Source organism: Puccinia triticina, chromosome 15A (genome assembly GCF_026914185.1).
Source record: "Puccinia triticina chromosome 15A, complete sequence".
Classification (NCBI taxonomy): domain Eukaryota; kingdom Fungi; phylum Basidiomycota; class Pucciniomycetes; order Pucciniales; family Pucciniaceae; genus Puccinia; species Puccinia triticina.
Window position 1 is genome coordinate 3,315,629 of NC_070572.1, and position 14,775 is coordinate 3,330,403.

Below are 14,775 nucleotides of genomic sequence, written 5' to 3' on the forward strand. Positions count from 1 at the left end.
AACAGGCAGTTTAGCAATAATAGTTGATAGATAGATAGTAGGAGAGGGGAATAACAGATGAAATACATATCTAGTGATCCCGGTCATTGCGGGTGACCTATGTGGTAAGCTTTGGTCAAGTGTGGGGTTGACTGAGTGCCTACACAAACTTTTGGTCGAAAGCTTGTCAATAGGTCCCAAAATTTGCTGCTCAGATTTTGTTGATTGAAGTTGATATCAAACCCAATGTGTAAGCTGACAGTAAACTCGGCAACCATGCAACTAACATCCCATAGCAAAAATCAAATTGTAAGACTATGAATGTCGCGGTTGTGATAAATACACATGGCTTCAAAACCAGTACACACTCATAAGGAATGATCACCCAATCTAGGCGCTCATTGCAATCTCCCAATAACTTTGAAATTTGGATTAAGTTATAAACTTTTTAAGTGATACATTTTGCTTCTTTGAGAGGTAACATATATAATATGTTGCTTGCTACACCATCTTAGAACTTTGAACTGGAACACAGAACTGCCTGCACTTGTTAGCACACAGAAAAACAGGACCAGCTCAGCAATCCTGGCATGCAATTCATCTTGATCAAAATACAACATACTGTGAAAAATTTCTTGAAGATCAAAAGTCAGGCGGCATTCTAGGCATCATGCTTTTTCACCTTGACATATTGTCTCTTTGAATGGCAAAATTATTTCTTTTAGTATTCTTATATTTCTTATATTTCAGATACAATTTGCAAACACATCTTAATGGGGTGTTTCATCCTAAGCTGTCAGCCTTCCTTACAAATTTAATGATTCTACAGTCAACAGAATAACAACAGGGAAAAAAGGTGACTTTAAAAATGAGTACTGTCTACTAAATAAGCATAAAATAAAACTACTGGATTTGAGTAAAACACATCTGTGGATGGTACGTTTGAATTACACTAAATATAACACCAGGATTGAAAGTGAGTAATACAATTGTAACTCAAGGCTATTATATGAGTAATTTCTGTATAATATCAATGTTTCAAGCATGGCAACATGCACATGTTTCCTCCCTTTTTGGGGTGGTGAATGTCAGCAGTGAGTCTTGGGGGTGGGGGCAGGCAAGCCAGTTCAGAGATGGTGTGTTGCACAGCTGTGGCTCACATAGGCCCTAGAATGAGCGGATACCCGTTTAGATACCTTGGTATCCACTGAGGTTTCTCAGAATCTCACATCTGCATCCGGTGGCAGATACTCGCTGAAATTGGCGGGTATCCACCAGTGGATAGCGGACACCCGCAGCGGGTTTTTGAAGTGACCTTCTCTACCAGCTTCCTTTGAGCTTTGGCATCTCAACTGCTAGAAGTTTCTGGAGCTTTTCTTGTAGTGTGCATAGATACAAAAAAATACATGTTGTGATCTGTATTCAGAAATCAGGCAGATTTGGGGAACTCACTAGAACACACTAAATTGTTTGTGGGGCAGGTTCAGCCAGAGTAAAACAATTACTGGGTGTGTGTTCCTGCCTAAGAATGTTGAGCTTTCTCCCAGCTGTCTGCTGGATGCCCAGGAGACCAAACAGGGGTTTCTTGAAGGAAACATGAATCCCTTTTGATCACCAACAAAAACAACCAGTCTGCAATAGCATGAAAAACTGGCCTGTCATTTTTTGGAAAGTATCAGATTGACAGTAGGAATTGAGATACCCATAAGCACCTGGGTAAGTACTTCAGTACATACATACATGTAATCGTTCCGCTTAGATATAGAAAAAAAGCTTGAGTTCTAATATTCTTTTTCTTCAGGTGTACATGTTGAGAAATCAAGTAGCTCATGCCTTCAGAGTAGCACTCAGAAGGCTCTCACCCAAAGTAGGAATGACTGGATCAAATATTCTAGATGGAAAGATCAGCAAAATCTGCTTGTTGGGAAGCTGGAGAAGTAGTATTAGTGGTCCTCAAAACTGAAATCATAAATACATAAACATAAAATCATAAGTGACTTTGGCAGGGACATTTTTACAGAATCACAGTCAAAAGACATTCATAAATTTATGTTATGCGGTTCTGATCCAATCTTGAAGACCACTAGCGTGTTGTACAACAAGCCATGCCCCAAAAACTAGTTAACTAACACCCAAATCATCTTGTAAGAGTGGAAAAGGCTGGCAAGAACTCACAAGAAGCACTGGGTTGCTAGGCTACAGGGCCATGCAATGATATTGTTGCAAACCTTGTGGCAGCCCTGTGAAACTGTTTGTAGTGCTACGCTAGGCTAGAGCACTTTTAGCGGCAGAAAGGGCAAGATGACGCTAACAAGCGTTGTAGTCTAACTTAACACAAGTCCCTTCCTTCCGAGGAGGCGCGAAGCGCCTCCAAAGGAGGGACTTGAATATAATGTCCCAAATCTTGCCTGAGCGCAACCAGCCATTTGGCTGGGGAGGGCATTACAACCTCAATATCCCCCACAACCACCCAGATTCATGTCACGCCTCCTAGACCATTGAAAAGCTGGCCTTTTTCTGGTATCTGTACAGCCCTCAAAAATCCACATACCCATAGCAGTTGGCAACTAGGGGGATGGATAAGTATGACAGCTTTGAACAATCCGCCAAATTCAGGCCCAGATACAATCCCGGATAGATCCGGTCCTTAGTGCATGAATAGTATAAGGTATACATCAAAAGGCATAGACATAATTTTTTGGTTTATTCACTGCTGGCCAGCACAATTCCGGTGCCACCATAGCCTATCATAACCTCAAACAGCAAATACTCGACTTTGAGCTAGATCAATGGCCGGCCTACCACGTACCAGCACAATTGAAGAATTACATGATGTAGACGAGCTATACGAGATGGACAACCATTCAAATATTCAACCACCACGTACCGAAGCCGAAAAAATTCTGCACATCTGCAAAGAACTCCAGAAGATGAAGATGACACCAAAGGTATTCATCACTGGTTTTCTTCGCTCAAATGATTCAGATATTGCCTTCCGACGACCATACTGGCGCACCGGTACTGGGCTAGAAGGAGCTCTGGAAGTTGTTCAAGCTGTTAAGACTACAGCTACCAGTACACCCAAAGGAGCCGCTATGTGGAAAGAATTTATCAAGGATGAGGTCAGTATTTTGTGCTCTTGATCTATTTCAGAGCATTTAGCATATGCATGCTCACTGAAGGATATTTCCAAATAAAGGCTGTTGAGATACTACGTCAAGAGAGACCCCCGAGCGGGTATTACCCAAATGGATCGTTTTATAGCAGCCAAGAGATTGGGCTCCCCTTTTTTACACCCAAAGCCGTGTTGGAACGCAAAAGGTTGCTCACGGAAGAACACACACCCTTCCTGTTCACACTGCTGAAGCGGACCATGAATGATGGTGACAAAGACGATAATGGACCTTCAGAGGATCGCCACAATACAGGTGAAGATGCGCTGTTGAACCTGGAAGGGATAGAAATAGAACCCAGCCCTACTCCGGTTGATCGGAAAACTAAGGTGATGGATATATCTGGTATTAGCTGTTTGTTTTTTTCGGTGCATTGCTGACTGGCCAATAATTCAGATTGCTGCAACCATTTGTTCCATGGTTTCGTTTGCTAGGAACCGCCGACACAATGGACTTCAGCTTTTTAATAGCATACAATTTGTTTCAGCTGGCTTGACTGAGCGGATGAATGAATATCTCCAACTAATTGGTCTTACATCCTGTCGACAAACCGCAATCAGTGCTCTCACGGTTTTATCTTCTTGTGCGGCATCTGAACTGAAGACGGCAATGAAGCTCAATGAAAGCTTTCCATTGGGCCCAAGTTTGTGCATCGATAATGTCGACATGGAGCAACGTGTGCATACACATTCAATTGGCCATCGATCAATGATGTTTCATGGCACCTGGGGCTATATCCATCATCCACCGCCATCCCTTTTAGCCTCTGTTGATCACACAAAATTTACATTAGACTCGTATTACACAGCCCTCAGCCATCTTCCTGATTTCGAAATTCAACCATCTCTGTTCCTACCAACGTATGAAGAGAACATACATTTTGAGGAAGTTCTTAAAAGCCAAATTGCACAAGTCATGTATCATTACATGGCACAACCATTGGATCCAAAATTGGCAATCTCAAGGAAGCCTCCTCCGATTGATCCGATAGACTGCTTGCCACCAAAAATTCAGATGCTGAAGCTCATGGAAGCTTCTGATAATTCCGGGGAAGGCTTTGGACAAGTTATCGAAATGATCATCAATCAAATCGGCCTAAAGCCAGAGGAGTTTTGCTCGCGAGTTCAGCTCATTGATGGAGACCTTGGGACATCTCAGAACTTCAACTCACTTCGGACGCTGCGCACCCCAAGCAATTTTCCTGATCACCGACTTCACAACATCTCTTTTCAGCTGGGGGCTTCACACACCCTGTGGAACATTGCACAGAGTATCTTGACAGCACACTTCGGAGACCAAGAGCAATCAAATGATCTTGGCGCGTGGCAGTACTTGCATGCACTGGGAATCCCTCCGGAGAAGGCTATCCCTAAAAAGGACTTCACGTCTATGATTAACAATATCAAAAAAGTCCATGAAGCAACCATTTTTTATTGTCTTTGGTAAGGCTGTTGTGTTTTTCACTCTGAATGAATACTCTACTCTCGTGCTAATTTTTGTATGTTTTAGTTTAATGATGGGTACCGAAAATGAACCTATTCCCAATGTGCAACCAAAGATTGCTACCACTCAATGGAACGAAACCATAGAAGCGTGCTATACCAATTTTTTTTCACCCGAGGCTCGCCGAGCCACCTCTAGAGACAGCTCACCAAAGTTACATGCACTTCTCCTCCGTTTGCATGACTTTTCCACCGTTGTGGAGGCTAATCGTGCCATGAAGGCAGGAGATATTGGTCGAGTCATGAAAATGTGGAAAATCTGGTCAATCATGACTCAGGCGCTACCGGGACTCGTGAACTATTGATCTTACCTACCTCGCATGGTCCTTCTCCTCCAGAATATACTTCCCCCCGACATTAGCAAGTATATTCTCCACACTCTTCTCATGTCACCAAGTGGCCGGCAAAACCATTTTGTTGCCAAGGATTACTATCTGGAGCTGCAGAATTACTCGCTGAAATTCCTTTATAATCAAACTGGCTTTGGCACCCAGGTCGAAAGGTTGCAGGAGATTTTTTCGTTAAACATGAACTTGGTGAGCCATGTCCACATTTAAAAAGACAAGATTTCACATCTGACTCTCCATCCAGCTCCGTTCAATGTTCCTCAGCCTTAGGATGGAAAGGGGTGGGCGACTGGTCTATCAATCTCACAAGAACGATATCACCACTCAATCACTTGAAATGTTTGTTCGCATGGCTCGTAATGAAGACATCACGGATAAAGACCACAAAGACACAAAGCAATCTGTTCCAGACTGCAAAGACCTCTTGTTAGAAGGACTTAAAGTCCTTCAGAATGATATTACTTCGGGAAAAATATCTCGACTAAAATTGCATTTTTTCTGGGATGCTCCTGCCGGAGAACTAAACCAAAGTATTGTCCAAGAAGATCCAACTGATCTTGAAGAAGAAGATCAGGAAGAAAATGAACAAACAGTCACCCCCAAGACTTGTTTTGAAATGTAACCCGCACATAATTGACCTCTTTCTGATTCGCCTTCGGCCGCCCCGCGCACGCTTTGCTTGTTGTTTCCGGTCCCGTCGACTTCGATAGCCCAGGCATTGTTTTTGGATACCTGAATTCCTGTATTCACACAGCGGTAGAGTTGCTTTGAGCGGTCGAGTTGCTTTGAGAGGCTGCAAGTGCCTTCATTCGCTTGTTTGCTCGGTAGCGAGCAGCCGATTCCCTTCTCTTTGCCTTCTTGAACTCCTCCGCCTCCTCCTTCAGTCGCTCTTGATTCATGATATGTTTTTGATAGCTCACATCGCCTTTGAATCTAGTAATTAAATCCATCAAAAACTGGAGTTGTCCATCTATGGCCTCGCCACCGATCAGTTTTTTTAGATTGGCCATATCTTGTAATTCATCGAGATTAGAAATGATTGCCTTGGCGTGCTCTTCGCGGAATACATCACGGCCAGCAAACCGAGATGATCTGCCCATCCGAGTGTCATAATACTTGTGGAAAGACGAGAGCAAGAGATCTTTGAATTTGTGGACAATGACCTGATCTTCCTCACAACCCAGCGAGGTTTTTCCAGCATGACGAGTGTGCTTTCTCTTGTTAGGATTGATGTTAGTCGAATCTGAGAATTCTAGCTGATCGATCATCGCGTCGTCAAAGTTGTCTTGGGTTAATTCCTTGAGGTTTCGGACAAGTTTGTCTCCGGATTCAACGTTGCAATTGCTGCAACTGCATGGTAGAAACTTCAGAGCTTTCTCACGTTCAATCTCGGCGATGTAGTGCGGATCATCCTTGGAAAGAGGGATATAGCCGTGTTTGTTGTCTATCGCGAATACCACTTGAAGGCATAGAGGGGTAATAGCAAGTGCGTCCATACGATCATCATCCGACTGTTGATGAATATTTGTAAAATCATTCATTGTATTTTTTCCCCCCTTCCGATTTCCTTCGACGAAGAGGATTGCAAGACCATTCTTCCCATCTCTCCCACACCTGGAGCAGGAAATAACTCATGTAAGTAAGCAAAAATGATTATTTCGACAGATAAGAGTGTATTCAGCTGTACCTTCCAATCATTTGAAGTATATTTGCAGGATCGGCCCTGCCCATGTGGATGACACACCTAACGCGCTTCCAATTTTGCCCAAGGCCAAGGGCCATTGTCGAGGATATTATCGGAAATTTCCCGTTCAAAAACCCTTCAACGACCAAATCTTTATCTTTATCGCCGGTACAAGCATGGAATTGCCTTGCCAAAGTATTATTTGGATCCAAACAATTTTGAGGGGTCCCCCGGGCCATGTCAAGCACTTTCAAAACTGTAAGTGTTCGAGCACGAGTTCCGCTGTAGATCAAAGTGGGTACAAGATCTTCATTTGAAGTCTTCTCTTTCAAAGGGAAAACATTTAGTAGGTCCAAGTTTGATTGCAGCGAAGAATTCATTTTGATGCGGATGATACAAATTTCTGTGCGAGTCAATTCACCTTGCATGATGTCAACTAGATCCTGCGTCAATTTCAAGCTTTTCAAGATGGCATCCATCGCAACTGGTCGGCAAGTCGCTGAAAGAAGCAGTATAGGTGCGCTGTTTCGAAATTGTAAGTGCACCGCAATTTTACCGTAAGACGGTCGAAAGATTCCGATGTCTTCCAGTTGAATAAAGACCGCATTCACTCTCCTTCCATTACTCTCCACTAGTCCCCAAAGGTACACCATGTGGGCCTCGTCTACCACTACCAAGGCAAGTCGTTGCTGGAATTCTGTGCTGAAGTATACCAAATCCCAAAGCTTGTTGTTCAAAAATATCTCCGGGCTGAGATACACAAAATTATAATCGCCCTGCTTGATTTCCTCCGCTACGTTTTTGTTGAAAGTAAGCTTTGTTAAATTGATGGCAGTGAATTTGCCTTTCTTCTTGGCCACTTGATTGTCCCCCAAGGCATCCAGGGGGTTCAGAACAAGAACAACAGGCTTTGTGTTTTGAGGCAAGAGCTTAAAGTAGATTTCTGATATTCTCGACTTTCCAAATCCAGTCCCAGCCAACAGAAACGTGGGCCGACCCCGCGCAAGATTTGCAACCGCATCGATTTGAAGGGGTTTGGCTTCTTCGCCGCCGTAGAACCTCTTTGCTTGGGATGCAATTGCCGCCTTTAAATCCGAGTCGTTGCTTTGAAGAAGCTTCTTGAGGATGGTCACGCCGGTATTGAGTTTCTTTGAAGTACTTCGAGTTGATTTCGGACTCGTCTTTTGTCCCGGTTTACTTTGCTTCGCGTTCACGGATGGAGTGCTTAGATGGCGATTTGCCGTCGGGATGCGTTTTGATTTTCTAGTCATCGTTGGCAGAGTTCAACTGTAAAGGTAGATTGTGGACCCAATTTAAAATTCCCATCAAAATTGTATGTTTGTAAGTTGATACTTGAAAAAAACCGTGAGACTTGGTCTGATCCAAAGAAATTATAATCCGGAGGGTCATCAAACTTTAATTCACCAAACCTGCAAATGCCCTTGCAAAAAAGTCTGCTGAGCAGGCTATTTATGGCCAAATTTTACCAAATAAAAGCCAGCAGATTCCCAAGATGGGCAGCTATAATCATGCCAAAAGGCATTTAAAAAGGATTTGTGGTTTAGTTGGAATTCTGTCTTGAGTTTATTTTTCATCATTTCCCTGCCAAAATTTGGCTGTCCTCAGGCCGCGGGTCTGACTTTACAAGTAAGCCTCTCCTTCGGAGAGCGTCCCTTCGGGACGAGGGGTCGGGCCCCCCCGACCCTCCGATCGAGAGGCTTAGTTTCTCCTTCGGAGAGCGTCCCTTCGGGACGCGGGGTTGGGCCCCCCCGACCCTCCGATCGAGAGGCTTAGTTAAGCTCGCGTTGTACACCCGGGGAGTCCGTCCACGGGGAAATCACGCGGAATCTACGAGGACTCCACGTGGTAGCCGCGCGCAAGGTCGGACCAGCGGCTTTTGGTCCAGGGAATCACACACAGGATCACCACCGGGAGGATCACCCGTGGATTCCACGGCAGATTTCCGCACTGCGTGGAATCCCCGTGAATTCCCTGTGATCACAACGTGAAGGTCGGGCCCACGGGTGGATCACGGGTCCTTCAACCGTGGACTCCCCGTGGATTCGCCGTGATACCCACGGGCGGGTCAAGCCCACAACAGGCAATCCGGACACCAGCTATAAAAACTGGATTGTTTTGCAGCAATTCATATTCATCTGGAGTACAGGGTAGCATATGCTGCATTCCATGGATTTAAAAAAGAAAAACAACAATAGATCCTATTTTACAACAGGAGAGAGAATAAAAATAGAGCCAAGAAAATAAGGCAATCATTGCCAAATCTTGACAATCACCACTAGTCCACCAGACTCCTGAAGAGACATCAGTGAGCGCGATGATCAACCAGTTGACACCGCAATGATGACTGCGGGTGGGAGTACCCGGCACAATCTCCGGCGTGCTTGGCGTCTGTCTTCTGCTATTCTCGCTTGTCGTCCGATGATTGCTGTCGTATTCGTCAGACAAAGAGTGCTTGGGACAAGAGGTGGCTCAGAGGCCAAGTAACCCTTGGACAACCTCCTGGCCGATCTTGTCGTGCAGAGCTGCTCTGAAAGCAGCGTTGTTCGAGAAGCTCGGCTTGTTTTCCAAGAGCTCGGTCTCTATCGCGATGAAGACCTAGTTGAGTAAAGCGGGAAACCGGGGCAGGAAGGGAAGAGAGAGGCATCAAAGGCAGAGGGAAGGATCATGCGGCGGCTGCGATCACAGGGGCGGGCTTGGTGGCCGCCTACAAGACCTCGGGCGTAGTGTTGGCAGGAATCTGCGGGGCGGCGTCGGAGACGGGCGCGGGCTGATGGTGCGGAAGAAAGCTGCTCAGCAACAGCGACTCTGGCAGAGGGGGATAGTGTGCTTACCTCAGCGGGGGCTGCCGATTCGGCCTCTTTCTTCTTCTCGCCAACAGCGCCGAACAAGCGGCCGCTGAACCGTTGGGCCAGCTTGGCCAAGTCCTGCACCAAAAGAAGCATGAAGAGATGAGTGGACAGCTCTGGGAGAGAGAGAGAGAGGAAGATGAATCGGCTGACTTTGGGGGACTTTTCCTTCTTCTCAACTTTTGCCTCCTCTGGTGTCTCTGCGGGAGCAGCAGCGGCCTTGGCCGGTGAGGCTTCGACAGCCTCGACGGCGGGCGCTTGAGGGGATGCAGGAGCAGCGTCCTGGGCAGGCAACGTCAGCGTGCAGTCTGATTGGACCCAACAGATGCGGGGGGGGGGGGGAAACAAAACAAGGTTGGGGGTCGGCGGTTGGCTCAGCAGCGACAGGGGCCTTGGGCTTGCTGGCACAAGTCCCTTGTTGCCCTGGGTCATCCAGAGTAATCAAGCCGGACCGGAAGTTTGAGCCGCGGCGGTTATCATCAAATTAGCCCTAATCTCCCGGTGAGCTGCATTCTTGTCGGTTCCACCGGCAATGCAGGGCCAGCCGTGACGGCGTGGGTTCCCCGTTGTTGAGAACAATGAGGAATCCACGGCTGCCCCTGCATGTTGTGTGCTTGTGGGCTCCACTGCAATCCCACAGGCGGCCGTGGAATCCTCGTCATTCTTGACGTGGAAATCCCAGGCGGGTGGAGACGACGGGCTTTCCCGTCGTCTCCACGCATTTTCCACGGGAGGGTGGAGACGACGGGGGGAGCAGTGAAATCCACGTGGATTTCACAGAGCTGGTGATCCCGTCGTCTCCACAAACGCGCGGGCCAGGAAGCACCCCCGCCGTGTAGTGCAGCGTGGCAGTGCTTTATGTTACGCCTTGTGCACGTGGCGCCAGCGCAGATCCGGCGGAAAGGCGATCAGCTGCGCTAAACCATAGCGCAATTTTGCTACGTTACACTACACCAATGCTCCCGTTAACATAGCTGGCCCACTGTTGAAATTGGAATGGTACCTTATCTTCTTCAAATTGGTAACACTTATAAGTACGGTTGCACAAGAATTGGCCTTCTGGCAAGAGTTAAAACAGGTCTAGTTATGATTGCCCCGCACTGCGCCACTACGCTACACTTGTCTATGCTACGCCAAGATGCGCTACGCTACGCTATGCCAAGGCAAGCTGTGCTATGTACGCTAAAGCGTGCGCCATTAGCGGCGAAATCCCGCTAAGACAGGCTGAAACGCAGCGCCGCGACTGCTTATTTGCGGCCTGTGCGCGTAGCGTAAGCGCACAGCTGCTAATAGCTGACGGTGAATCATAACGCTATGAGGAGCTACGTTAACGCTAACAGTGTTGTATCACCCCCGCAAAGTGCGTTGTTTGTGATTTCTTTTTTTTCTGGGGGTTTGTTTTCAACGCCAGCGAGGCGACCGGAGGTCCTGTTTGCTCAATGTCGGACTTACAAATTTGACAAATCTCTAGCTTCCCTCTTGGACTTCAAGAAAAGATGTCGGATTGATTCTGAATGAGAAATGGCAAGACCTGGCTGGAGCTCTCTGTGGTCTGACCACCGGGTGGAGCCGAGCTTGGCCTCAAGGCGAGCACTGACATACATTCACCACTTCTTCAGCACACTGTGTAAAACTAATTGATCCACTCTGAATGCCGGTGGCTTAGCAGCACACACTCTGGTGAGGCATTTCATGGCAACCTTCTGTCCAACGGTTGGGACTGCCCAGTGCACTGCTGGTGTAATACGCGTCATCAGCCCGAACATTGAACCCGACGCGCTCAAAAACAAGAGAAAAAAACCGGCCCGGTGTCTGGTCCTGCTCGGGACGACCGGAACTTACGCCTTGGCCATGTCATAGCCATGCCTCATCTATCCCCAATCCAGCTCGTCGACTTCAGTCACGCCAGCACTTCAAGCCCAAGAGAACAAACACATATATGGGCAACCCCCTCGGCAGCCCGACGGCAATAACTTATCCCATTTTGTTTTCAAACATTCCAAACGCCATCTCTTCTCTTCTTCTGGTTCCTGGTGAACGGAACATACCATTTGTGAAGTGCAGTCCTCACTCCCTCTTACTTGGGAAGATTACGAGTTTCTTTTTCTACTAATCCCTCTAATTGTTTATTCCATTTATTTATTTAATTTATTTGTTTTACTATCACCCAATAGCCCTCTGAAATAAGTTATCGCCTCTCTAATAGTTTCGTATCTGTTCTGCACCCCACCCGCCTCCCTTTTCCACCTCCAACGTACTCCGTTCGAGATGGCAAGCTTCTTGTGGCTTCTGATGGCCCTGACCTACTCTTTACCCAGCGCCATCCAAGCTCAACTGCCGACGGCACAGCCAGCGCCAAACCCGCAACAGTCCAACATGCTACCCCGTCCCATGGCTCAAGCATCCTCCGGCCAACAGCAGTTCTTATCTCAACAGCAGCCAACCTCTAGGCCCGGAACCATGCCCCCAGCTGGAATGGTTCAAGAGAGCGGAGCTTACCCGAGAACCGGCGTTCCCTCACAAACCCCTCCACCTCAAGACGCATCTTCAATCCAAGAGTCGCCAGCCCAGTTTCCGCCCAATAACCCAGCGATGGTAAGAAACCAGACACCACCAATGAGTGATGCTATGGGAATGAATCCCCCTCAGACGATGGCCCCACCCCAGACTATGATGACCTCAGCTCAGACGATGACCCCGCCTCAAACAATGATGACCCCGCCGCAGACAATGATGTCTCCCCCTCAGACAATGATGGACCCGGCTCAGACAATGACCCCGTCGGAGAAGATGATGGCCCCGGCAGATAAGAATCAGACAAAGACGCCACCGATGGATTTCTCTTCGCTAATACCATTCCAGAAAATTCCGCCGATGTACTCGATGAAGCAAGCCTCTAACACTAGCCTTACACCGTCTCCGACAGGATCAACAATCAGTCCCGCCTCCTCTGATCAGACAAAAAATAATAGCCCTGCCTTGAATGCGACGATGTCTGCCTACAACAAGAAGAACGCAACCGCTAAAAACCAGCCCTCCTTGGCGACCAAAAACCAGACCCTTCCGGCGCCCGACAGCTTGTCTTCGATAGGCGCGACGAGCCTCCCGTCTTCAGCCAACCAGACGATGGCGTCTAAAGCTAATCGAAAAGCGCCGCCCACGGATATGTCTCCAGGACTGCAGATGAATAGCTCCATGTCTCCAGGACAGCAGATGAACAGCTCCATGGAAATCTCCCAGGCAGAAATGGCAGGACCAGGGACGGGTCAAGTGTCACCCAAGGCGATGAAATCCGCCCCGATCATGGGCACTTCTGCCCCCAGAATCGACACTGTCACTACTCCTTTGCCATTAGCAGCAGAAACCAACGACAGTACTACTCCTGATTTCGCGCAGCTCATCGCCACTGAAAAGTTCAATGGCATGATTCAAGTTAATGCTCAGGATGATCTAAAGGCTCAAGAGTTGATCAATCGATTGAGGGCCGCTTCTAAAATGAAATTGAATAGCCATCAACTCGGCAATCAAACTGTATTTGTAAGCTTCAAATTTCCTCTCCGTTCCTCTATCTTTGGTCCTTTTTTTCTGACGTTCCGTCGAGGTTTTTCTGGTTTGTTTTTTGTTTTATGATTTCAGTTGAATAGTTTGACAGCTGAGCAAAAAATGATTTTAGAGGGTAAGATGAGAAGCTTAGCATTAACTCCTACTCAGCTACAACTGGAGGCAAACTATCTCGTAAGTCTTTCGACAGAATCCTAAAAGCCTTTCTCATCCCCCAAGGAATTAATCGTTTGTTTTATATTTGGTTTGCGACGCTGATAATAATAGGGTAATTTTGTTTCTGCAACGGACAAGATGGCTCACCAAGCTGGCTTCGACGCCATCAAGAAATATTTAACACCTGAAGCCCAACGCGGATTCGACGCGTCCGAAGGAATGAAAAGTTTAATACTAACTGATGTAAGTGTAATCTCGTCTCAACCACTCCGTAGTAAACCAGATCCTAATGTCCTCGTTCCTTGGTGGATAATAGGAGCAAAAATATCGGTACGAAGAAGGATCAAGAGAGTTTTTGGAGGACCCGGGCATGCGTAACCAATCTGGAGCAAACCACAATTCGAGTCATCTGTCCGACCAAAATCTCCTCGTCTTGTTCGGGCTCTTCATCTCTGGCCTTTTGATCATCAACGCCTAAAGTCGAACGTGCATTGTGTACTTGGTTTTCTGTTGATGATGAGCATTGTAAAATCGGCTTCTTCTTTAGACTGTTGTATTTTTTCTGGACTATCCAAGATAATAAAACTTTTCGCTGAAAACAAAACTTTTCACTGCTTATGTGTGATTTGGCGGAATAAAAAAAATAGTTGAAAAAAGTAAGTCGGACTCGTGGCCCTAAAAGTGAGAGAACCAATGAACAAGGGACAAAAGAAGCAATTGAGCCTGAGGGCACACGTGACATGTACTCCACTTTAGTCGGGCATTGGGCCATGCTTGCCTTTGGCCGTATACCTGAGGCCGTGGGAACATACTCCAGCACATCACTATGAGTAAGATCCAGTAGAAGAGGAGCAACCGTTGTGGAGGCTTTCGGAATCTGACTCTCCGCCGCAAATCATCGAGCCGTCCGGAGAGAGAAGGACTTGTCGTGTTCAAGCACAAGGGTTTGGACAGAGGTTTTGGCAAGGGGGGTTCACAATTGAAATTTACAAAACTTTAGGACACATTTCAAGGTGTTTATGAAGATTTTGATAGAAAATTGATCAATTGGACTAAGTGACCATTACTACATGCTGCTGTGCATTTTGCCAAATTTTTAAAGTTTTGTTCATAAAGGCCTTCAATTTAGCTCCAAAGTTTTGTAAATTTCAATTGTGATGGCTTGGCCTTGAACCTGATCACTCAATGGGCAATGCTTACCCACCTGAGAGCAAAGCATTGATCAAAGAAATGCAAGCTGCTCTTGAGTGGTACCGCACAACCACTGGACCACCGATCACGACTAACACCTTGGCAAACTCGGAACGGCAATGCGAGCTGATTGATCAATACCACCAAGCCCTAGAGAAAATTGAATCCAAAGCTGATTTTGAGTCAACAGCAATGCCAATATTTTGGGATATATGCCTTAGACCAACACAAGTTACAAAACAAAACTGGGCAAGTTATGACACCCTGATTGGAGAATGCTCTTGACTTGCTAGCCACCACAGCCAGCCAACCAGG

The 14,775-nt window shown here is 46.7% G+C and overlaps 3 protein-coding genes across 3 annotated transcripts; 1 reads left to right on the forward strand and 2 right to left on the reverse strand.

The window, feature by feature from the left end:
- Window positions 1–5,521: 5,521 nt before the first annotated feature.
- On the reverse strand, window positions 5,522–7,956 carry PtA15_15A306 (uncharacterized protein; the record flags this gene model as incomplete). Its single annotated transcript, XM_053163499.1, has 2 exons — window positions 5,522–5,557; window positions 7,819–7,956. 2 exons carry the CDS (start codon window positions 7,954–7,956, stop codon window positions 5,522–5,524), a joined length of 174 nt encoding a protein of 57 aa, XP_053027468.1.
- A 1,219-nt stretch (window positions 7,957–9,175) lies between these two features.
- On the reverse strand, window positions 9,176–11,603 carry PtA15_15A307 (uncharacterized protein; the record flags this gene model as incomplete). Its single annotated transcript, XM_053163500.1, has 5 exons — window positions 9,176–9,301; window positions 9,420–9,473; window positions 9,538–9,630; window positions 9,706–9,834; window positions 11,601–11,603. 5 exons carry the CDS (start codon window positions 11,601–11,603, stop codon window positions 9,176–9,178), a joined length of 405 nt encoding a protein of 134 aa, XP_053027469.1.
- Window positions 11,604–11,820: 217 nt separating this feature from the next.
- On the forward strand, window positions 11,821–13,747 carry PtA15_15A308 (uncharacterized protein; the record flags this gene model as incomplete). The annotated part of the gene is made up of 4 exons (XM_053163501.1): window positions 11,821–13,089; window positions 13,189–13,287; window positions 13,381–13,512; window positions 13,586–13,747. The coding sequence occupies 4 exons, from the start codon at window positions 11,821–11,823 to the stop codon at window positions 13,745–13,747; spliced, it is 1,662 nt and encodes a 553-aa protein (XP_053027470.1).
- Window positions 13,748–14,775: the final 1,028 nt, after the last annotated feature.